Here is a 23,550-nt window from a genome sequence, read left to right on the forward strand (position 1 = left end):
CGCCTTTCCCCAGGCGAGGCAGCTCCTTCCACTGCGTGCGGCGCTGCGCCGAGGAGCCGGGCGGGCATGGAGCGGGGCGGCCGGCGGCTGCTGCTGCTGCTGCTTCTGGCGGCGGCCGCGGCCGCGCAGTACGAGGAGTACAGCTTCCGCGGGTTCCCGCGCTCGGAGCTGGTGCCGCTGCACAGCGCCTACGCCGCGGCGCTGGAGCAGTACGAGGGGGAGCGCTGGAAGGAGAGCGCCCGCGGGCTGGAGGCCAGCCTGCGCCTGCACCGCCTGCTGCGGGACAGCGAGGCGCACTGCCACCGGGAGTGCGCGGGGGGCGGCGCGCAGCCCGCGGCCGCGCAGGAGGAGGAGGAGGAGGAGGAGTGGGGCCGGGAGCTGGAGCTCTTCGGGCACGTCCTGCAGCGCGCCGCCTGCCTGCGGAGCTGCAAGCGCGGCCTGCCCGTCTTCCAGCTCCGCTACCCCCCGGCCGAGACTCTGCGCGACTTCCAGCGCCGCGCACCCTACCAGTACCTGCACTACGCGCTCTTCAAGGTGAGCCGGGGCGCAGGCTGCGCGCAGCGGGGGTGGCGCCAGCTCCGCGCACTGTCCAGCCCCGTGGGCGCCACTGACTCGCGTGGGTGCGGGTTTGAACCTTCCCCGCCAGGCCCTGCACCTCAGCGGGGCTGGTGCCACAGCGGTTAGTGTTTTGGGGGTGGGGGTGGGGACTGGGATCCATTTTCAAACCAGGCTGCGAGGGATGTGACCAGCCAGCAAGGGTGAAAAAGCGGGACAGGGTGGTGGGGGGGATAGGCACCTATATAAGACAAAGCCCCAAATATCGGGACTGTCCCTATAAAATCGGGACGGGATGTCTGGTCACCCTGTATGTGGCCAGGTGCCTGGGAGCCAGCCCGCCCCAGGGCTCCTGCTCTGCCTCGCGGCCCCTCTCTCACCAAGTTGTTTCGCTGGTTTGTCACCCCTTCCTGGGGCCTCCTGCCTGCTCAGTGTCTCCCCGACTCAGGCCCAGTCCCTCACATTGGCCTACACACGTGGCCTCCTGCAGGGGGGGCTTTAGGCCGATTCCCCCAATTCCCCGGAACCGGGCCCTGCGCCTTAGGCACCTTTTTAAATTTTAAATTATTTTTTACATACCCAGCGGCAGTCCGGGTCTTCGGCGGCGGGGGATCCTTCAGTGCCACGGAAGACCCGGAGCAAGTGAAGGACCCCTTGCCGCCGAAGTGCAGCCGAAGACCCGGACCGCCGCCGGGTATTCGAATCGGGCCCGGCAGTTCCTAGAGCCGGCCCTGGCCTCCTGGAGTCTCGGGCCCTGCTCGTCTGAGGGTTTGCAGGACTGGGGCCTTTGGCTTCTCCAGGCAGGGTGCAACATCTGCACCCTGCATCTCGTCCACCCAGAGCACGTCGTGGGCATTTATCAGATAATAAATCCTTGCAGGGCGCTCGGGTCAGCGGACGATCGCGACGGCCCCTTCTGCCCTTGGCATCTGTGGGTTCCACAGGAGCCAGGTGCCGGGCAGAGACCAAGCTCTGGGCTGTGCCTGGGTGCCCTCCCCCCTTAGTGTCTCTGGGCTTGTGTGAATGTGAGCCGGACCCCAGGCTGGAGTTCTGGCGCAGTGTGTTCCCTTCCCAGCCGGAGCAGCAATGTGGCATTCGGGGGGTTTCCGAGTGCTTTGCCCAGTGGGTTTAAGGGGCACCCATCCCACTGCTGCAAGGGGACTGGCCGGCAGCCGTGTGCGTCATGTGATGTGTCATTGTTTCCTTTTCACAATCTGTGCTGCTTTTCAACCCCATCACATCGAGCGGGAGCTGCAGGCTCCGTGTCAGCAGCTGGGACCAGCGTGTCGCTCGCGCGCGCCAGGATGGAGTGTTAAAACCTTTGCCAGTTGCTTCTGGCCTTTCCTTTTCTCCTCTCCCCCGCCCTTTCTCCCCACCCCCTTGGCCAGCCCTCCCCACAGCTGGAGCCAGGAAGCCCTCTGACTTGGATTTGCGGGAGGAATGCAAATGCCACGTCCCCTGTATCAGGAGCAGCAGAAGGCTGGGTGACTGCTGAGCACAGACCTGGGCAATAGACCCTGCAGGGATCCTTGGCGGGGGGATAGATCAGTGTTTTGGACCCATCGCTGGCTGCTGCTCCTTGCAGTTTCACTGGCCCATTGGCCCTGTTAGCTCGGCCCTGCCCCCTCCGCTCCAGCCCTGCCCCCTCCGCTCCAGCCCTGCCATTCCGAGAAGGGAAAAGTTCCAAAACGTGTGTTTTCTGGGGCAGAGTCTGTTTTCCCCTCTAGCCCAAGGGAAGGGTCGTGTTCACTTCGCGTGGTCAGATGTAGCCAGTGCTGCTGTCCGACGGCATGGCTGGAATGGGGAGTCTGCTTACCTTGGGGGGGTCTTTGGGTAACTCCCCAGAAGCCCCAGTGCTGGGGCATACCCAGGCCCAGTGTGCCGTAGTGTCCACATGGCAGAAATGTTAAAGCCTTTTGAAGAGCACAAGGGCAAAGGGAGAATCAAAGGGTTTCGCCCGGGACTCCCAGTTTTGTACATGCTCAGGAAGAGTTATTTGAACGGGCTGATGAAAGGGTTTTCCCGGGGGTGGGGGCAAACGGGAGGAGACACCAGGAAACTTAGTTTCTTTCTTTGGAGTTTGCCGGAGGAGACCTCTGTGCGCACTGATCCATCAGTCACTCAACCACCTTTCTCTGCCCTGCAATTCCAGCTTCTCTTTCTGTTGGATTTGCCAGCAAAGCCGGGGCAGGCTGTGAGTCCAGTGGCCTGAGCAAAGACCTTGGGAGTCAGCATCTCTCGGTTCTACTCCTGGCTTTGGCACCTACTTCTTGTGCAAGCTTGGGCAAGTCATGTTGCCTCGCTCTGTGCCTCAGTTTCCCCATCTGTAAAGCAGGGATAATAAGGGGGATAGCAGGGGGGGTTTGGGAGGATTAATTAGGTCTGATCCTGCAGTTCTTACCCATTGAATACTATCGCGTGAGCCATGCTGTGGGTGGCTTTTCCATTGCCAGAGTGACACGTTTTCACTGCTCCTGGAGTGCAAATGGCTCCTTTGAGAGGCTAGTTAAAGTGCCCCAGTTTGAATCCAAGCTGCCCTTTCCATGTGCCGTGCTGGGAGGAGTCTGTCTTTTGCAGACGGACGGCAGGCAGCAGTTTGCTCGGACGCTTGTGCACACTTGGAGTTACTGGCTAATTTCCTCCAGGCCATAGACGCGAGGCTCCTGCTCAGCGGGACAGTCGTAAGGTTTTCCCCTCAGCAGCCACACCTCCGGCTGAGGGACTCTCAGCCTGGAACCGCAGAATCCGAGGCTTGGTAACGCTGGGGCAGTCAGTACGGCTGGTAGGAGACGGTGGAGAAATGCCATTTAAGATCTCAGCCAGGGGGCCTGTAGGCCGATGAGCGGGAACAATCCGAGGTGCAATCAGACGTGACTGACCTGAGAAACACCCCTAACCTGTGGCCACCTGGGAACCTGGGAATCACTTGGGAACCTGGCTGAAAATTACAGACCCCAGAGGGTAAAGTTAGACTCCAAACTCCATATTTAGGGACCCAACCAGACGTGGCCTGATTGGCCAAGGGGCTGAGCAGCTCCAGCTCCTATTGAGCTGCAGAGGGGTGTGTGGGGGGGGGCAGATTGGCCCCAGGGCTGCTGCTGCTGATCCTAGCCGCCGCCGAGCACCAGCTCCGCATTGGCTGATTCCTACCAGGAAAGGTCCCTGGACCCACGCTGGGCTCCTTTTGCATCGCTAGCTATGCCAGCCGCCTTGGCCTGGCGATCCCGTGAGATCACTTGCAGCTCGGCTGGGTTAGCAGCCAGAGAATTAGCAGCATGCTGCGCTGCCTTCTGCACAAGAGGGTCGAGCGTGTCCCAGCCACTCGGGGGCGAATAAAGGAGCCAGTGTATTCCAGACCAGAGTGCCGGAGAGCTGCTTTCCCGCATTCAGTCTGGTATGATCTTGGGATGTGAAAGAAACACCAGGAGGGGAGGGATAGCCCAGGAGGGGAGGGATGGTTTAGGGGCTAATACAGTGGCCGGGATTGAGGAGAGGTGGGTTGAGATCATGGCTCTTTGCCTGTGTCACAAGGGGATATGTTTTCAGAACATCGGTAGGAAATCTCTCCAGCCACGGCAATTCCACTCGTCCCCTGGCCGCTCGCCCCTTGGCTGAGTGCCTCTGGGGCCGTGTCCGCCCTCCCAGATTGTATCTCGGTCGCTGCACTGGTGCAGGTGAAGCAGACAGGCCCGTGGGGTGGACGCTGTTGGACTGGTATAATGGTGTTATCCTGGGATAGCTTAGCCCCCCGTGGGAAGGGGAAGAAGCCATGTGCGTATAAAGCCCTGTGTCTGTGCTGTGCTAGCTAGGCCGGGATGACTCAATCCCAGCTTTGGTGTAGGCAGTAGGAGCCGTGTGGATTTTCTGGGCCAGTGGCTGGCCAGCGTGGAGACGCTGAGCCCCACGTGGAGCTGCCGTGAACCCGGGACTGAGCTCACTGGGATGGCCGGGCGAGACCCTGGCCTGCAGCGTCGTGCGACTCTCCCCTCTCTCAGGCCAATAAGGTGGAGAAAGCCGTGTCTGCCGCTCACACCTTCCTGCAGAAGAATCCCAAGCACGAGATGACGCTGAAGTACCTGAACTATTACAGAACCATGTTGGACGTGGACGAGTACCTCGTGGACTTGGAGGCCCAGCCCTACGAAGTGAGTGCGTCCCCGGGGGGCAGGCTGGGGTAAGGGGGATGCGGGTCGGGACTGAGAGGCATCAGCAGAGCTGTGGGCCAGGAGCGAGGACACTGACGGAGCTGGGTGAGGGGGTGACCATGCCTGGAATGGGGGGCTGCAGCTCAGGTCTGGGGTGCCTCAAGGATGATCTGGGGAGGAAGCTTAGACGGATTATCGCTGTATCGTGCCCGGTCCTGGCCACCCTGTCGCCAGCAGGAGCTGTTTAACGAGTGGGCTCTGGTCTGTCTGAGCCTCGCTCCCTCCCCTCGGCCCCCCGGGGGTCAGCGCTAACTGTGAAGCTGTTGCTTTCAGAGCAGCAGGAGGGGCCGTGCTGGGCCCTGTCCCGTCGCTGGCTGCTCCTGGGGCAGTCAGAGGCAGGCTGGGCCCTAGGTTGCAGCTCATTCTGCTCCAGATCGTGCCGTGAGCCCCCATCTGTGGCAGGACCACGGGGAGGGAGGCGTTCGCTGCCCGAGGTTACACCCGTATTTCCCGGGCTCTGCTCAGAGGCCCTGTCTGCTCCTCGATCAGCGTCGCAGAAATCCACGTCTCCGGCGCGGGGTGGGGAGCTAGGCTGGAACACCCCCTGGAAACAGGTGGAGGCGGCCTGGTCCCTGGCTGATGCCGGGAGCCAGATGCAGCCCTTGTGCAGGTGTGCGCAGCTCCCAGCAGAGGGCGTTCACACTGGGACCTGCTGGCCCAGGACACCAGGAGAACTTCGTGCAGCCCCAGCTGTGCTGGCGTCGAGCTTCGGACCCGCTGTCTGCTCAGACCGCGACACTTCTGGGTGCTCTCCAGCCTGCGCTGGGGGCAGGATCTGGGTTACCTAGGAGGCTGCTGTGCTCATGTCTGTCCCGTCCCCGCTGCTGTCATCCAGAGCGTCCCCGGGGGCTGCTGTCATGCAGACAGCTGGGGGGGTTTGTGCTCAAGCTGGGCCCTGCTGGGAATTCAGCCCATGCAGAACGCAAGGCGCCGGTGATGACTTTACTCACCAGGCTTCGAACCACTGAGTCATCAAGAGGAACTCGAGTGATACAGAAATCAAGAGGGACTCGTCAGTGTAGCAGGGGGTTGGACTAGTTACCTCCTGAGGTCCCTTCCAACCCTGAGAGTCCCTGATTCTGTGCTACCTGGGCCTGGGGCAAGGCCTTCTGCCCAGGGCTGAATTCCAGGCAGCCCCAGTCAAAGCCCCGGCCCTCGTGCTGAGCAGGAGGAGAAGGCCGAGGGGCTGGATCTGCCCCCTTTCCCGCTGCGGTGAGGGCCTGGCGGGGGCCCACCCGTGACGCGGGGCTGTTCCGATCTCTGCAGACGGCGTTCGTGCGCTCCGTGAAGCTGTATAACAGTGGGGATTTCCGGAGCAGCATCGCAGACATGGAGCATGCGCTGGCGGAGTATTACAAAGCCTACGAGAACTGCCTGGCCGGCTGCGAGGGCGCCTACGAGCTGCGGGAGTTCAAGGACTTCTACCCGGCTATTGCAGGTGGGGGGCCCATCCCTGGGCCTGCGGCGGGTGGGGGCACCTCACGGAGCCACGGGGCAGGCTCTGCTGCTGGGTGCTGGGGAGAAGTGGCCAAGAGGTGATGGAAACCTCTGTGTCCCCCGAGCCGCCTGTTTCCCATTCACACACGCGTGTGGGTCCCCGGGGGCAGGTGGCGTGATGTGAGGTGGGGGTAGGGCTCCGTCTGTTTGTAGCCGGATGCCCCCTAGGGTGGGGCTGAGGATGGGGCCCTCGTGGGGAGCCCAGGGAGCTCAGCCTAGGTTACATGTGCTCCCGGGATGCGCAGAGGAGTCTGTCTCCGGGGCTGGGTTCAGGGAGGGGGGAGTTCCCATCCCCCCACCCTCAAAGGATCAGTCCATACAATGGGTATTAGCCAGGACAGGCAGGGATTGTCCTTAGCCTCCGTTTGCCAGAGGCTGGGAATGGGCGGCAGGGGAGGGATCACTGACGATTCCCTGTTCTGTTCATTCCCTCTGGGGCACCTGGCACTGGCCACTGTCGGCAGACAGGACACTGGGCTGGATGGACCCTGGGTCTGACCCCGCCTGGCCGCTCTGATGTAAAGGGCAGGGACACGGGCCCATAGGCGCCGACTTATATGGGGCTCTGGGGCTTTAGCCCCATGAATAAATCCCAAGCAGGGGCTCTGCCCCACCAATGTTTTTTCTCCCCTGCTTGGAGCGCCCCCCCCGCCGCTGCCGCCGCCGCCGCCGCCGCCAGGGCTGCCCAGAGCCCTTTAAATCCCAGCCGCGGCTGGGAATCAGAGGGCTCTGGGCTGCCTGCTGCAGCGGGAAGCCCAGAGCCCTCTGATTCCCGGCTGCGGCTGGGATTTAAAAGGCTCTGGGCTCCCCGCGGTTGCAGGCAGCCCAGAGCCCTTTAAATCCCAGCAGCGGCTGAGATTTAAAAGGCTCTGGGCTCCCCGCGGTTGCAGGCAGCCCAGAGCCCTCTGATTCCCGGCGGCGGCTGGGAGTTAATGGGCTCTGGGCTGCCCGCCGCAGCAGACAGCCCAGAGCCCTCTGATTCCCGGCCGCGGCTGGGATTTAAAGGGCTCTGCGCTCCCCGCGGTTGCAGGCAGCCCAGAGCCCTTTAAATCCCAGCCGCGGCTGGGATTTAAAAGGCTCTGCGCTCCCCGCGGTTGCAGGCAGCCCAGAGCCCTCTGATTCCCGGCGGCGGCTGGGATTTAAAGGGCTCTGGGCTGCCCGCCACAGCAGACAGCCCAGAGCCCTCTGATTCCCGGCGGCGGCTGGGATTTAAAAGGCTCTGGGCTGCCCGCCGCAGCAGACAGCCCAGAGCCCTCTGATTCCCGGCCGCGGCGGGGATTTAAAGGGCTCGGGGCTGCCTGCAACCGCGGGGAGCGCAGAGCCTATTAAATCCCAGCCGCGGCCGGGAATCAGAGGGCTCTGGGCTGTCTGCTGCGGCGGGCAGCCCAGAGCCTTTTAAATCCCAGCCACGGCCGGGAATCAGAGGGCTCTGGGCTTCCCGCTGCAGCAGGCAGCCCAGAGCCCTCTCATGCCCCGCCGCGGCTGGGATTTAAAGGGCTCTGGGCTGCCTGCAAACGCGGGGAGCCCAGAGCCTTTTAAATCCGAGCCGCGGCCGGGAATCAGAGGGCTCTGGGCTCCCCGCCGCTGCGGGCAGCCCAGAGCCTTTTAAATCCCAGCCGCGGCCGGGAATCAGAGGGCTCTGGGCTGCCTGCTGCGGCGGGGAGCCCAGAGCCCTCTGATTCCCGGCCGCGGCTGGGATTTTAAAAGCTCTGTGCTCCCCGCGGGTGCAGGCAGCCCAGAGCCCTTTAAATCCCAGCCGCGGCTGAGATTTAAAGGGCTCTGGGCTCCCCGCCGCAGCGGGCAGCGCAGAGCCCTCTGATTCCCGGCTGCGGCTGGGATTTAAAAGGGTCTCAGCTCCCCCCGGTTGCAGGCAGCCCAGAGCCCTTTAAATCCCTGCCGCGGCTGAGTTTTTAAGGGCTGCGGGCTCCCCGCGGTTGCAGGCAGCCCAGAGCCCTTTAAATCCCAGCAGCGGCTGAGATTTAAAGGGTTCTGGGCTCCCCGCCGCAGCGGGCAGCCCAGAGCCCTCTGATTCCCGCCGCTGGGATTTAAAAGGCTCTGGGCTCCCTGCGGTTGCAGGCAGCCCAGAGTCCTCTGACTCCCAGCCTCTGTCCGCTGATTGCCCCCTCCCCAGACCCCTGCCCCAACTGCCCCCCAGAACCTCCACCCCCTATCTAAGCCCCACTGGTCCTTGTTCCCCAATTACCCCCTCCCGAGACCCCTGCCCCTAACTGCCCCTTGGGACCTCAGCCCCTATCTAAGCCTCCCTTCTCCTTGTCCCCAACTGCCCCCTCCTGAGACCCCACCCAACTTCCCCCCCGCAGGACCGCACCCCCTACCTGTCCCCTGATAAACCTCTTAGACTCCCATGCCTATCCAATTGCTGCCTGTCCCCTGACTGCCCCTTCGAACCTCTGCCCCATCCAACTCCCCCTGCTCCTTGTCCCTTGACTGCCCCCCGGAACTCCCTACCTCTTCTCCAACCCCCAAACTGCTTACTGTGCCACTCAGACCAGCGTGTCTGGCTCCATGCAGCTCCAGACAGTTGCTGCCATGCTCCCCCATGGAGCCCACAGCCCTCTCCCACCCCCAGCACCTGCCTTCCAGATTTGAACACCTCAAAATTCAGGAGTGCTCAAGCTCGGTTTGGGCAGCTTTTACTTCATTTCTCCCAAATCAGTTTCCCCTGCAAGGTGCCAACTGAAGGTGTTGGAGAACAGAGAGATCAGGTGGCCTCCTAATGCCTGGAAAAGAGACAAAGGCCGGAGGAGTGAGTGTCAGTGCCTGTGCGGACTTCTGGGAAGTGCACGGTGTGGAAGGGGATGCTGTGATGCTTTGGAACATCTCCATACAAAGCCAGTCAGGACTCTGGGGGAGCCTCCTCTCTCGGAGCATACTGTCTCCAGGGCAAGAAGCTTACACCTTCCTGGGTCTGACCTCGGAGCATTCAGCATGCCCTTCCACGTCATGCACTTTCCAAAGTGAGTCTGCCCAGGCTGGTCCTGGGGCAACCAGAGGTCGCTGCACCCCAACTCTGCAGTCAGATGTGACTCTCAGCCAGACAGTAAAACAGAAGGTTTATTAGATGACGGGAACACAGTTTAAACAGAGCTTGTTGGTACAGAAAACAGAACCCCTCTGTCAGGTCCATCTTGGGGGGTGGGGAGCCCAGAACCAAGTTCTGGGTCTCTCCCAATTTCCCCAGCCAGCTCCAAACTGACACTCCCTCCTCTGGCCTCTGTGTCTCTTCTGGACAAGGAGGCCACCTGATCTCTTTGTCCCCAACACCTTCAGTTGGCATCTTGCAGGGGAAACTGAGGCACCCACACAGTATTCAGAGAAAATATTAAGAACATTCCCACTTCATCACAACAGATGCAACAAAATATAATACCGTATATTGAAGTAGGCAAGTGCTGCTTCTGACTTTCCACTTTTAATTGACCCTTGTAATCTTGTGGCGCTGACGCGTTGTAGCTTCATTTTATATCGGCTTACAGGGCGGGAGCGGGGGGGCACCACCATTTTGGGCCCCACCAAAAATTATACAAACCTGCCGCCTATGCACGGGCCGTTGCCTGGCTGGAGGGAACAGCGAGAGCAGCACTGTGGGGGTAGGGGTGGTTCAACCCAGCTGGTCCTAGAAACCCCAGAGGCGCGGCAGAGAGATGAGCCTCTTGCACTGTGGCACAAGCTGCCCCATAAGTGATGGGTCAGGGAGAAACTTCCCTGTGCAGCAGGTTATCCCACCATCAGCCGCTGGCGGGGGCTCGTCTCCCTGGGCAGCAGCGGAGGGCGGCCGGGGCCTGGGGATGCCGGGCCGGCGTGACGGGTGTTTCCTCCCAGATCACTTCGTGGACGTGCTGCAGTGCAAGGTGGACTGCGAGGCCGACCTGACGCCCAACGTGGGCGGGTACTTTGTGGAGAAGTTTGTGGCCACCATGTACCACTACCTGCAGTTTGCCTATTACAAGCGTGAGTCCCCGGGGCCGCGTCCTGGTTCGCTGGCCCTCACGGGGGGGCGGGGGGCAGACTGGGTGGGCAGTCGGGGGGCAGGGGCTTGATTCCCCCTCCATGCACCCTTGCCTGTTTTCGCCCCCTCCATCTGCAGCCAGCACCTGAGCACCTCAGAGCCTCTCTCCTATTGGGGGTCGCCCTGCCCCACAACCCCTCAGTGCTGTGGGAGGGGAGCCCCTCGTCTGTCTGGAGTGGGGGGCCTTGCCCCATGGCTCCTTGTGCTGTGAGGGGTTAGGATCAGAGAGGCCTCATGTTGGGGGGGTCCTTGTCCTTATGCAAAGGGGGTTCTCTCTCTGCCCCATGCCCCCCACTCATGGCCCCCTCCACTTGGTTCTCATGCAGTGGGGGGTGTCTCTGCCCCACGCCCCCCACTCACGCCTGGCTCTGGTGCAGTGTGTGGGGGGGTCTCTGTGCCCCACGCCCCCCACTCACGCCTGGCTCTGGTGCAGTGAACGACGTGAAGAACGCGGTGCAGAGCGTCTCCAGCTACATGCTCTTTGACCCGGCGGACGAGGTGATGCAGCAGAACCTGGTTTATTATCGGTTCTACCGCGAGCGCTGGCACCTGGAGGACGACGACTTCAGTCCCCGCCCGGTGAGGGGTCCGGGGCGCTGTGGGAAGGGCTGATTCATGGCGCCCATCAGTGGCTCCTGGGACCAGGCAGGGCTCAGCCCTCGGCTCCAGGGGAGGCTGAACCCCCATCTCAGGGTCTGGGGGAGCCGGGGAGGGGGGGTGAGCCCAGCTCCTGGAGATGGGGAGCCTGGAACTACTCTTGTGGCTGATTGGGGGTCCTGCAGGGGGTTTCCCCCACCACCACCCTGGCGCAGGGACCCCCGGAGGAACTGAGCCCAGGAACTGAGCGTGCCCTGCTGCCCTGGCCCAGCTCGTCCGGGTACCCTTTAACCCTTTCCACGCTGGCCAGGGGCCGGCTGTGCCTGGGAACCGCTCCTGGCCCCGGGGGCGGCAGTGAGGCTGACGTGCCCCCTCCTGTCCCCTCAAGGAGGCGCTGCAGTATCACAACCAGACGGCCGTGCAGAAGAAGTTGCTGGACTTTGCCAAGCAGTATCTGCAGGCTGACGACGAGGTGAGCTGGGGCTGGGGCAGCGGCTGAAGATGGGGGTGGGGGTTGGGGTGAGAGGAGCCCCCCCCCATTCAGCTTTCTGCTGCTGGAACCCTTTGGGCAGGGACCTGAGCAGGGCTGGGCCACGTCGCTGTTTGGGTGGGAGCCCTGGGCCGTGCTGATTCAGTAACGGCTGCTTGATAGCAGCTCCCAGCGCCGCTGGGCCCCGCCCCAGAGCTGGCTGCATTTTGGCGCTGGGGGAAATGAGCCCTGTGCCCCTCGCTGATACAAACAGGTCTAAGCAGGTGGCATTGGAAAGGTGTCCCCAGGGGAGAAGCAGGCAGTGCCCATTGAAACGAGGCTGCCGAAGCCCTGGAGAACAGGGTGGGGGGTGATTCAGCACCGGCTCCTGCCGGGGGGGCTCTGGGGAGTGCAGTCCAGGGGGGATCCCACACCGGTTCCTATGGAGGGAGGGGTAGACTGTCCCCTTCCCGCTGGGCCTTCTCCAGCTCTGCTGAGCAAAGGCCCGGGGACGGGCCTGCCCTGGGCGGTGACGGCGTCTCCCTCCCTGTGCTGCAGATGGAGCTGGCTGCGGGCGCGGAGCCGGACGGGCGGGACCTGCCCGCGGACAGCGAGTTTGAAGGCCAAGGCGACTACGAGGAGGGATTTTTCGCTGAGTGGTGGCAGGAGCCGAAGTCCAAAGGGGACAAAGCCGACCAAGGTTACTGACTGCGGGTTCCCGCCACCTCCCAGGGCCTGCGAGGCTTGGGGCGGGGGGAGGGCAGCCAGAGTCTCCCCTTGCCCCACGGACGCAGCAGGAGCCCCACTGCCCTTGCTGGGCCCAGGGAGCTGAGAGGAGCAACAGCCCAAGTGGCTCCTGGGGTGACAGCACAGCCTGGCCCCTGGCTCCCCAGGGCTGCCTCCTCACTAGAGCCCCCCGCTGGCTGCCCCCTTCGGGAGAGGCCCTTCTCCTCCCACCCCGGGCTGGGACCCTCCAGGGCAGGGCTGAGGCTGTGGGGGATGGCATGGGGGGAGCCCAGCGGCTCTCGCCAGCACTATGGGCCTGATCCTGAGCGGGGTTGAGCGCCCCCGTCTCCCCGTGGGGTGTCGCCATCTCGGACCGACACCCCCCACGCCTAGTCTGCGGGCTGGCCAACCCCCCTCTGCAGGGCGCCTGCTTCCCCCCCCCACTCGCTCCAGTCTCTGTGCAGGGCTGGGCTCTCTCCTCCCTCCCCCTTTGCGTCCTGCTGCCTCTGTCCCGCCCGGGTGTGATCCCAGCTCCCAGCCGGGTCTGCCTCTGCATGGCTCTGGCAATGACCTGCGCTTGTGAGCAGCCTCTGCTGTCCACGGCTGTCACTGCGGCCTCCCTCCCTGCCCGGCCTGGAGCTGCAAGACCCTGGGGCAGGGGGCAGGCGCCATGCTGCACAGCTGGGAATTTCTTCCCTTGGCGTTGCCCATGACGACTGAGGGGGGTGGGGTGTTATCACCCCCCAGCCCTCCCCCAGCTCCACGAGCCTGGGTGAAACAGCAGCTTTGCCCCTAAGCTCCGGACCACGCAGGCGGCGTTTGCCGGTTGCAGAAGTACGCCTGGTCTGCAGGACGCTGGATCCAGGCCAGGGGAGCCATGAGCTGCCTCGGAGGCTCTGCTATGTATAAACACAGGCTCACCCAGGGATCCCAATGGGCCAGGACCTTTCTGCCTTTGCCTTTTGTGCCTAAACCCCGTCTGCATGGCCCGCGCTCCGTGCCTCCCTGCTCACACTCTGCGCCCCCAGAAGGGATTGCCCAGCACTTCAGTCTCCACTCTCCTCTCCGCCAGTGCCCCAGGTTCTCCAGCCGCAGCCCGGTGCACATGCTTGGCAGCGGCCGTGGGGGCCCGAGACAGTCCCCTTGGAGGAGGTGCTGGGCACTCCTGGCCCACCCTGGGCAGTTTCTGAGACGGGGCAGGCCCGGAAACAGGGACCAGACCCTCCTAGCCCGGTGCCCCGAGACGCAGCCGCGCCCACCCCTAATGGTAGCTCTTCTTTGTTTGCAGAGAGGATCCGATGAGCAGCATTCACAGGGGCCGAGTGGCATCTGCAGCCGGGTCTCTGCCCCGACAGCCCTTCAGCCCCATCATCTCACCTGGGTCTAGGCCAAAGGGGCCGGGGGGCTGATGGCCCCAAATAACCTCTCCCTGTGGGAGCTGGGGGGCGAGGCCCACCCTGGGAGCAGGACGTGGGGCTCCCCCCGGCTCTGCCATGTATAAACACAGGCGCGCCCGGGGATCCCGACCGGCCGGGACCTTTCTGCCTTTGCCTTTTGTGCCTAAACTTTCTTAAATAATTCATGGACCCCTCGATCCCATTGGCTGAGCTCCGGCACCTCTGAACCAATCCCATGAGGCCTCACTTCACAGTACTTGAATAAGAGCCCCCCCTCCCGCTAACATGTGAGAACCCCAGGACCAGCCGCTGCTGAGCTGGGGCCCCTGGCTGGATAACGAGGCTCCTTGGGGCGGGGCGGGTTGGGGGTGAATGGGAAATGGCCCCTCTGGGCCACTAACACACATGCGGGGTGAAGACCTTGTGGCTCTCTGAACTATCGCTCCCGCTGTGTCGTCCCCCTGCTGTGCCTGGAGGAGAAAATTCCCCCTGTGGTTCGGGGGCAGTTGGGAACCTTCGCTGCAGCCATTTGGGATCTGCCTGTAACCCTCCCCACGGCTGGCAGTCTTGCAGGGGAGGGGCAGATGGGGACGGACATGGTTTCAGTTGTCTTGATCCGTATCTGGTGGCGAAGGGGGCCGGTGAGGCTCAGACACAGTGTGGGCAGGGGCTGGGCAAATCCCCTTCTCTCCCCATCTATCCTAGTCCAGCCCCCTGCTGGCCCAGTCCTACCCCAGCCCCCAGTGCCCCTCCACCCTGAGCTGCAGCCCCCCTGGCGTTCCAGCCCTGGGTTTTTGTCCGGCACACTGCCGAACGGTGCCTTGTGCAGTGGTGGTTACGGTGTGTGTAAATCTCTCAGCAGTTCAGGGCCTATGGAGGAGCCCCACTAAACTCGTTCCCGAGCTACATTGGAGCGGTGGCTGTTTGCATGGCGAGGGAGGCAGCTGCCCCCTGGTCCAGGGGCTGCACATTAGCTGCAGCTGGCAGCCTGTGGCGCTGGGGCTGCCTGGTGGCACTCGGCCACCCCGAGTGCTTCGGCGTCTCTCGCGAGACCAGCCCTTGGTGAGGTTATTCTCCATTAATTTAATGGTTCCTGCCTTGGACGATTCCTTTTTATATTTGTGCTAAACTTTAATAAAATCCGGATGGGTCCTTTCCTTGCTGCCTGGGCCTCCCTGCACGGCTGCTGGGCTGTGATTCCCTCTCTGGTTCTGGGGCCAGGCTGGAGGTGGGAGTTGAGAAGAGCTGGGAGAAGGACCCGTGGTCTGGGAAACCCCCTCGCAGGCTGAGAGGCGAATGGATCATGGGTTGTAACGACCTCCCCCCGGACCAAGGACACTGGGCCTACAGGGGCTGGGGCTGGTTCTCCAGGGGATGTGGCAGATTCTCCGTCACACAGAGGCTTTAAATCCATGCTGGGGGTGGGGGGAGGGGTGTTTTAAGGGCAGTGCGACAGCTCCGCCCCCGCTCAGCAGAGAGGTCAAGCACCGCATGGGCCATGGCCACCGACCTGCCCTTGTCCTACCAGTCCCTGAACTCGGTGCAGGAGTCACTGGGTGGGATTCTCCGGTCTGTGTGGTGCAGGTCAGGCCTGATGGGTGCTGTTGTCATGGGGTCACCAGTGTTGTCATATGCCGCCGGCGTGGTGCTCTGCTCTGTTCAATGTTGATAACAATCGGGTGCGTGCGTGTTCCCGCTGTGTGCTCTCCTGGCCCTGCGCAGATCGCTGGCACAGCAGACGCCGAGAGACCCCGCAATGACCACAGACTCCGATAAGGTACGAAGGCACCCGGCCGGGTTCATTGTCAAACAAAACAGTCTCTAGCTCCCCTGATCAGATGTCTACAATTCTGCTCGTACATAGGTGCTCCCTGACAATGGACACAGCTCAGTCAGTGGCGGGACACTCCACTGTCCCCTTGGCTGGACAAAGACACCGCCCAGGGATGCATTCTTATCCACAGGTACAAACAAGTTATACGTCTCTCCTGATGTATTGAGGTGCAACCCCCCTACGCAGTACGGTGCCTCCTCTCGCCTCATGTTGGTTCGAACAAAACAACACTATCCATCGTATTCCCCTTTGCCCCTGTCCTTGTTATCTGTGTGGAATGTGCAGGTATCGGCGGGTTCTGGTACCATCAGGGCGCATGTTTATATCTCTATGTCCAGCACTTGTCAGGTATGTGTATTTGTGCAGCATCAGCCCTTCCCTTGCCAGCTTCTGCGAGCCGGGCCTGTCTCTGGCTCACAGCTGAACTTTGCTTTATGTTAGCAAAGTCTTGACCATTCCTTTCCTCAGGCCTCGTACCAGGTCTCCGATCCCAAGGGTTTATGTTTCAGGGCCTCCTCTTACTACGGGTGTAATGGTCCCTTTGGCCTTAACAGTGAAGGGCCCCCCCCCCCAGTGTCTCACCCCTGAGCTGTCGCGGTGCCACTAGCTGCTAGACGCCTGCACCTGGCAGCATGGCCCCCTGGTGCCCCTACGTCCTGCCCCATCACCCAGCCTGGGCACAGCAGAGCCGGAGGGGGCAGGAGAGTGAACACGAGCAGAGGGGTGTGAGGCCGAACCTCACCCCACTGGAGAATGCCAGAGCCCTGGCAGCTACCCAGGGGCAGGGACTGCTGGGGGCAGAACAGCACCTGCCTGGTGGGGCGGTGGGGACTCAGCTCCCCACAGATCAATTATCCATTGCCCCCTGCCCCGGCCCATCCCCGCAGAACAGTGTGAGATTGAGGCCTGGCCCCGTGTTCCCACTGCTCCCACTAGGTGGCGCTGTGAGCCTTGAGAGCAGGTGGGGAAGGTTGCTGTGGCTGGGGTGCATCACCCTGAGCCCCACTGCGCCCCACCGCTCGCGGGGAAGCGGGGACAGGGAGCCCCACGCCTGGGAGGAGCTGCTGTAGGGAACGAGGCGGGGAGCTAGGGGGCTCTCGTGGGGCGGGCTCCTGCTCCTGGTGGGATGCAGCCTGGGGGGCTGGGCCCGATGCATTAGGAGAGGGGCAAAGAGCCGGTAGGTCTGGTGCTTTGCAGCCGGGCAGCGCTGCCCTGGGACGCCCCACGCAGGGGAACCGGGCCTGGAGAGATGCCAGGGTCCCGCCCGGGAGGAGCTGGCAGTACGGCTGCTCCCTGCAGAGCACTGGGAGGCACTCAGGGCAGGGCAGGAATTGCTCTGGCCCTGGAGGGGTCCTGCAGGGCAGGGCTTGGGGCCGAGGGGAGTGGCCCCCTTCACACCTCTCTCTGGCTGGCGCAGAAGGCAGCCCCTTTGAGCTGCATTCCCTGCCCCCCGCAGGCCCTGCTGGCTGCGACCCTCCCGGGGGGCTGCTGGGCCCCTGGCCCAGCACCGGTGCCAGGCAGTGGCGTTGCTGGGTGTCAGATGTGTCCAGAGCAGGGGTGCTGAGAGCCACTGACCCAAACTAAACCCTGGATATAATGGGCTCCACTTCAAGCCAGGGGGTGCAGTTCCCGGGTGCTCCGTGAGAGCCAGCTGAAGGCCGGTCCCAAGGCAGCTCTGGGTGCTTGGCCCCTCTGATCTCCAGGGGCCCCCCCCGGTGCAGGCTGGGCACAGGCAGGCCCAGCGGCCCTTTGCCACCCTCTTGGGGGATGAGCCACGGCGTGGGGGAGGGGAGGTGGCCCCTCCCAGACTCACAAACATCTGACTCACCTGTGCCTGGGCGGAGGCTATAACCAGTGTGGCCTGTTCCCTGCCCCACCCGCTGTGCATGGCCCCTCCCCTGCCCCGGGGGCTCTGCAGTGGCCTGGGAGACGTGGGCTGGTCGGTCGGTCGGTGGTGGGAGCCAAGGGCCCCGCCTCGGGAGCAGGGCCAGCGCTGGCCTCCGGTTTGGGTGCTTGGTTTTCAACGGGCCAAGGGGAGATGTGGTAACTTGGCCGTCGCTGGGAAAGCGCTGAGCCCCACCCTGCCCTGCCCTGCCCCGCTGCAGCTCTGGGGACCCTTCCCCTTCCCCTCAGGAGTGAGCAGCCGGGTCCCTCTGCTGCAGCCTGATACTGGGGGCTCAAACCTGCATGGACGTGTTTCCCTTCCTGGATGCGATCTCTGCCGGCCGCACTCCCCGTGAGACCCAGTGTCTGCTGCCTCCCCTGGCCCTGTGTCCAGGGGGCGGGGAGCAGTTACCAGCCCCCCTGCCCATCGGGGAGGTGGAACCCCCTGTGCTCAAGGTATTTTCTGCTCTCCAGGGCCCATGGGGCAGACTGGGGGACAGGGGCTGCCAATTCTCTGCTCCCCAGCAGCCTCGAGGCTGCTCTATCTATGCTAGGGGAGGGGGCAGGGCCCTGCCTATTCCCAGAACATGGGGAGCATACGGGTGGCCACCACATCACTAGCCTGGCCAGGGGAGCTGGCTCAGAGGCAGGGCCAGGAGACGTGGTCAGGGGCTGGCCCTCATCGTTACTCGCAGCACCCCGCGTTAGGGCGCAGGGAGCTGCTGCAATGGTGGGACCGTCCGTGCCCCATACGGGGTTGGGGGCGAGTGCTAGCAGCAGGACAGGAGTGGGAGCTCCCTCTGCCGCGGTGTCAGCGGCTTGGGGCCAGGGCGGTGCACATTGCTTTGCTGTAACCGTCCCATGGAGGCAAGCTGGTGCCTGTGCCGGGTGCTGCGCTCCCAGGGCGGGCAGTGGGACGCCGTTCCCCAGCACTGGCTCCGGGAGCCAGCCACGCACTTGCTCCTCCCTGCTGAGCTGGCGTTTTCGCTCCCCTTGGACGCTGGCTCCGAGGAGCGAAACCGAGAGGCTGAATCATAGCGTGTCCCCTGGGGGGGGTGCCAGGGTCCACCCCACCCTGCCCTGCCTTGCCCTGCCCTGCTGGGACGAGCGCCGCATTCCCCTTGGCTTCTCCCAGCTCTTCAGCCCAACCCCGGGACAATCCTGGAGCTGCAGAGGGGTGTAAAGCACAAAGCCCCAGCAGAACCGGGGGTGAGGAACGGATCTGCTGTGGGGTGGGGGTGGGGTGGGAGCTCACCTGCCCCAGGTCGCTCTGCTGGGGACTCTAAGTGACTGAACCAGGATGAAATGGGGAGAGTTCCTGCTAGCCTGGAACTCCCCTGGGTTTTTATTACAGCCCCCAAACGTTCACCTGGCTGCCGAGAACCAGCACGTTACGGGGGAGCTGAGGCTGAATAAGACAGAGCCTGTGGGGAGGCCTTGGGGGTGGGGTGATGCTGGGGGTGGGGATTGGTCAGAGTTAAGGGTTTGGTATTTTTACCATTTTTGGCCAAGTTTTGTTTTGACCTTTGCTGGGGGCTCTTCAAATGCAAAACTTGGTGGGGGAGGGGCAGCTCCCAGGCATTGTGACCCCCATGAGAGAGGTTTCCCCCAAACCCCTGTGAAGAGAAACCTCTGAGGTTCTCCCAGCTCCCTGCTTGTCCCACTGGGCCAGGTGCTGCACAGACCCAAACAGAGACATGGTCCCTGCCCTGAAGAGCTTCCAAGCTCTGAGCGAGGGCGACCCACGGGGAGGGAAGAGCCCACGGCCGCATTCCTCAGCGATGGCTCATTGGAACCACAGGGAGGGGCGCTCGGCTCCGTGCTGCGATGTCCTCTAGGAAAACCCACAGGTTCCCTGGGAATGGCCGGCTTCCTGAATGTAAGCTGGAGGTTCATGGTGTGTGGCCAGCGCGTGGCTGCTGGCAGAGCGGCCCTGGCATGCCAAGGCCTCAGTTTACCTTCCAGAGCAAGCACAGCAGCAGGGCAGGCTTCCCTCCCCGGGGTGCCTCGGCCCTGTGCTGCAGCGACCGTGTCTGGGAGCACAGGGGCAGGTCGGTCGCCATGGCCCATGCAGTGCTTGGCCTCTCTGCTGACCGGGACGTAATTGTCCACTGAGGACCGGACTGAGCCACAAAGTCCCCAGGGGGACGTGTCCCCCTCCGCTGGTCTCTGGCAGCCCTGCTCACTCAGGTGTGGGTGGGGAGTCAAGCTCCCAAAAGGGTTCGCACCTTCATCTTCGATCATCAACCCCCTTTCCAGAGAGGGAACCTGAGGCCTGGAGCAGGGCGGTGACTGGCCCAGCGCCCTGGTGTGTGCCAGCTGCAGAGCTAGCCTAGACCCAGCATGGTTCATGTTCACCTGTTGGGCACTGCGGTTTGTGTGGCACCTAATGGGTTAATTCGGCTGCTGTCTCTCCTGACCTTGACTAGCCGAGGACTATGAATTAGGTGGGTAGCCTGTTCTCTGCGCTGGTCCTGTCACAGCCCCGTGCCCCGGAGACCCACCCGCAGGCTGCAGGCCGTTCCGGACGGTGCTTGTTTGCACATTTTCTGCTGCTCTGTGCGGACGGCGCTAACGGCACCTCCACCATGCAGGGACCCGTGCGGGCTGCAGTGGCAGAGGGGTCAGAAGCCACACAGGGGCCGAGCTCTGTGCTGGTTAATTACGGCACGAGGCAGGCTTTGGAGTCTGAAGGCCGAGCTGGCGTCTGGGAGATGAAAGGGGAGAGCGCTCGTCTCTGGCTCCTTTCTTCCTCGCACTGAAAGGATTCACACTGGGCCTTGGCTCCCAGCGGGGCCATGAAATCCTGTTCTTGCAGGGGCATTTGAAGATCTGTCACTCGCTTCCAGACGGGAAATGCATTCTAATTGAGTCAGTGAATCCTGCTGCTCGGCTCAGCCGAGTCTGGAGGCTTGGGGGCACGGTGGGCTTTTATCTGGGTTATTCCGCAGGCTGATGAACACATCAAGGACCCTGGCACTCCAGTGAGCCCCTTGTTCCATCTGTAGGCTGGGCCCTGCGCTGGGACCGGGGACGTGGAGAGAAAGCAAATAAAACAGACAAGAGGCGAGAGAGGCAGAACATCCAGATGTGTGGGCAGTGGGGGCGCACAGGGAGAACATGCAGATGTGTGGGCAGTGGGGGCGCACAGGGAGAGCATGCAGATGTGCAGGCAGTGGGGACGCCCAGGGAGAGCATCCAGCTGTGCGGGCAGTGGAGACGCCCAGGGAGAGCGCACAGATGTGCGGGCAGTGGGGGCACACACACAGGGAGAGCATCCAGATGTGTGGGCAGTGGGGGCGCACACACAGGGAGAGCATGCAGATGTGGGGGTGCACAGGGAGAGCATGCAGATGTGCGGGCAGTGAGGGCGCACACACAGGGAGAGCATCCAGATGTGCAGGCAGTGGGGGCGCACACACAGGGAGAGCATGCAGATGTGGCGTAGGAGCATGCAGCTGGGCAAGTTGCAAGCTTTTCATTGCAGGCTGCTTTCGAAGGCAGATGAGGGCTGGTTTCCCTCCTGTCACCTGGATTTCTGCAGGGCACAAAAGCCCTGGGATGAGGCAGTGGATTCGTGAGTATTCTCCTGCGCTGTCCTTCGAGGTGCCCAGTGGCTCTCTCTCTTCCTCAGCCCTGGGCAGAGGCAGGTGCAGGGCACGTGAGCACCATGCCCAACCCGAACTCCGCGGGTGGGCCGAGCTGGGGGCTGGGACCCCGATTTGCCCTGTGGCAGGCGAGCCCCTCGCTAGCCCTAACGTGACCCTTGCAGAGTGCGGGGCTGCTGCTGCCTGGTGCCTGGCAGGAAATAACTTTGGGCTACTGAGTTTAAACGGAGGAAACCGTAGCCCTGGGTGTATCTCCAGCCCCTTGTGCCTGAGGGTCCCGGGGCACTGGGCAGCCATGCACGGGTGCTTTAGGGAGCATGGGAAGGACAGGCCTGGAGAAGTGAAGTGACACCAGGCAGAGGGTGGTGGGTGGGTGGCCCAGTGGCTTGGGATCACAGCTGGGACTCAGGAGACCTGGCTCCAGTCCCTGCTCTGTACAGACGCCGTGTGCCCCTGGGTATGTCACGTAGCCTCCCAGGGGGGCCAGCAGCGCCGGCTGCCTCGCGGGGGGTGGGCGGGGGGAATTGTGAGGAACTCGGCTGGCTCAGGATAGGTGGGGCCCTGGCTCCCAGGCTTTTCCTCTAGCCTGGGCTCTTTAAAGCCAGCCCACACCAAGGCCTGGCTTTGCTTGGCCGGTTGCTCTGGTTTAACCTCACCCGCTGCTCGCTCGGCGGAGCTCAGGCCCTGTGCACGCAGCACAGAGGAGAGAAATCTCTGCCTCTCCCCCGGCCGCAACGGAGCTGCTTCTGGGACGAGCCAGATTCCAGCAGTGGGTATTTCCTAGCTGCGCTCCAGCCCCTTGGAGATCTCTGGGGCGGGACTCTGGGGATACGTCCACGCTGCAGAAACCCCCTGGCTCGACCGACTCAGACTTGTGCTACGGTGCTACAAACAGCTGTGCAGACGGCCCTGCTCGGGTCTGACTGGGGGGTCCGGGAGCCCTGAGGGTGCGGGAAGGGGAGAGCAGAGCGAACACGCGACAGCGTCCGTGTTACAGGCCCCCCTCCAAGGGCTGGTTCAGCCCCCAGCTGAGAGCCTGGCTCTGCAGCCAAAGCTCCAGCGACTCTCGTTTCGCTGTGGAGAGGCCTTGGTGCCCACCCAGCTGGAGCCGTCCCATCAGCGCTGGCGTCTGGCCCACGCTCTCGGGGCGTCATCCAGGCGTGGCCTTGCCTAGAAACCTCGGTCCCTTTCCAGGCCAGGTCCGGCAGCTCTTCAGTGGGGCAGAGGGCAGGGCAGTGTCGCCCCCCGGCCCCCGCCCATGACACCAGCCTCTCACTGAGCCACAGACGCAGCACATGGACCCTGGAAATGCAGGTGGCTCAGCCGGGGGCAGGGGGGGCTCCCACACTCAGCCCTGGGCCAGCAGCTGCCGGCAACCTCCCCTCTGTGTGTCTGGGGGGGGCTATGGGAGTCACTGTGTGGATCAAATACCAGGATAATGGGAAGGGCTGAGTGAGATTCCTCTCCCTGGCCTGAGGGCTGAGCACTATCCCCCCCAGCCCAGCCATGGGCTCCTGCTGACACCCCTCAATCCCGCCCACGGCTCTGCCAGCACCCCTCAGCCCTGATGTGCAGCCCGCTGGGCTCCCCACCCACAGCTCTGCTGTGACCCCTCGGGTCCAACCTGCAGACCCCCCCGTCGTGCTGTGGGCCCAGCTCCACCACTCCCTGGCCAGGCTTGTGGGGAAGCAGGTGGGAATTGCTGCCTGACAGCAGCTCCTGCCACCTGCTGCATTTTCCTCTCAAGTAACAGTCCCCAGAGCCCCCCGCGCGGCTGGGGCAGGCTGTCCCCGGAGCCCCCCCGCGCGGCCGGGGCAGGCTGTCCCCGGAGCCCCCCCCCGCGGCCGGGGCAGGCTCTCCCCGGAGCCCCCCCCCGCGGCCGGGGCAGGCTCTCCCCGGAGCCCCCCCGCGCGGCCGGGGCAGGCTCTCCCCGGAGCCCCCCCGCGCGGCCGGGGCAGGCTCTCCCCGGAGCCCCCCCGTGCGGCCGGGGCAGGCTCTCCCCGGAGCCGCCCGCCCAGGAGCTGCGCCCTCTCCCCAGGAAGGGAAGAGCTGGTCCTGAAGCCCCCGTGTCCCTTTGTCCCGGTGCTCTGGGCTGAGCTGTTTGGCTCTCAGGCTGCCACGGGGCCTGGGCGAAAAGTGGCCCCCGCAGCCCAGCCCAGCCTGGCTCCCATCAGCTTGACCAGGGCGAGGGGAGGCTGAGACCTGCTCAGAGCAGCTCCTACCACCTGTGCAATGATCTACACCTGCGTTTGCCAAGGGCCCTGCCCCCTTCCCCATCCCCAGGGCTCGGCAGGGGCTGCAGTCCTGCTTGTCTGGTCGGTGCCTCTGCAGCCTGATCCCCGGTCCAGAGCTGTGGGGCCGGAGTGGCTCCCTCTGGGATCTGGTGTGACCCTGACCAGTGGAAAGAGCAGCTCGGAGCTCCGGCCTCTGCCCCGAATTGCAGGCGGCCAGACCCAGACGCCTGCACGAAGAGCTGAGCAGGGACTTTGCAGCGGCTTCACCAGGTGGGTCTGTGGGGAGGCTAACGGGAGCTGGGCTCACCTGATCCCCTGGGACCTGCCCCTGGCTGGGCTGCGTCAGCCTCCCCTGTCCCCCATTTGTCCGGCTTCCTGAGCCTGATACACACAGGCAGTGACTCCTCTCCCGGCTCAGCACCGCGCTTTCCCGTGGGGGGTGAGTGCCCCTGGCTGAGCTGGGGGCCTCAGGGGACTGGGTGGAGGGGTCCAGCCCTGAACAGGTGCTGGCCAT

The 23,550-nt window shown here is 63.5% G+C and overlaps 1 protein-coding gene across 1 annotated transcript; it reads left to right on the forward strand.

Annotated features, from left to right (window-relative positions):
• The first annotated feature begins 21 nt into the window (after positions 1–21).
• On the forward strand, positions 22–14,627 carry P3H4 (prolyl 3-hydroxylase family member 4 (inactive)). The gene is made up of 8 exons (XM_044999628.1): positions 22–534; positions 4,551–4,700; positions 6,027–6,198; positions 10,101–10,229; positions 10,721–10,866; positions 11,273–11,356; positions 11,912–12,053; positions 13,368–14,627. The coding sequence occupies exons 1-8, from the start codon at positions 67–69 to the stop codon at positions 13,379–13,381; spliced, it is 1,305 nt and encodes a 434-aa protein (XP_044855563.1). The 5' UTR covers positions 22–66; the 3' UTR covers positions 13,382–14,627.
• The last annotated feature ends 8,923 nt before the right edge of the window (positions 14,628–23,550 follow it).

Source organism: Mauremys mutica, chromosome 25 (genome assembly GCF_020497125.1).
Source record: "Mauremys mutica isolate MM-2020 ecotype Southern chromosome 25, ASM2049712v1, whole genome shotgun sequence".
Taxonomy (NCBI): domain Eukaryota; kingdom Metazoa; phylum Chordata; order Testudines; family Geoemydidae; genus Mauremys; species Mauremys mutica.

Coding starts and splice junctions, on each gene's coding strand:
- P3H4 (XM_044999628.1), top strand. CDS start 67: ATGGAGCGGGGCGGCCGGCGGCTGCTGCTGCTGCTGCTTCTGGCGGCG. Junction 4,701..6,026: donor TGGAGGCCCAGCCCTACGAA/GTGAGTGCGTCC, acceptor CGATCTCTGCAG/ACGGCGTTCGTGCGCTCCGT. Junction 6,199..10,100: donor CTTCTACCCGGCTATTGCAG/GTGGGGGGCCCA, acceptor GTTTCCTCCCAG/ATCACTTCGTGGACGTGCTG.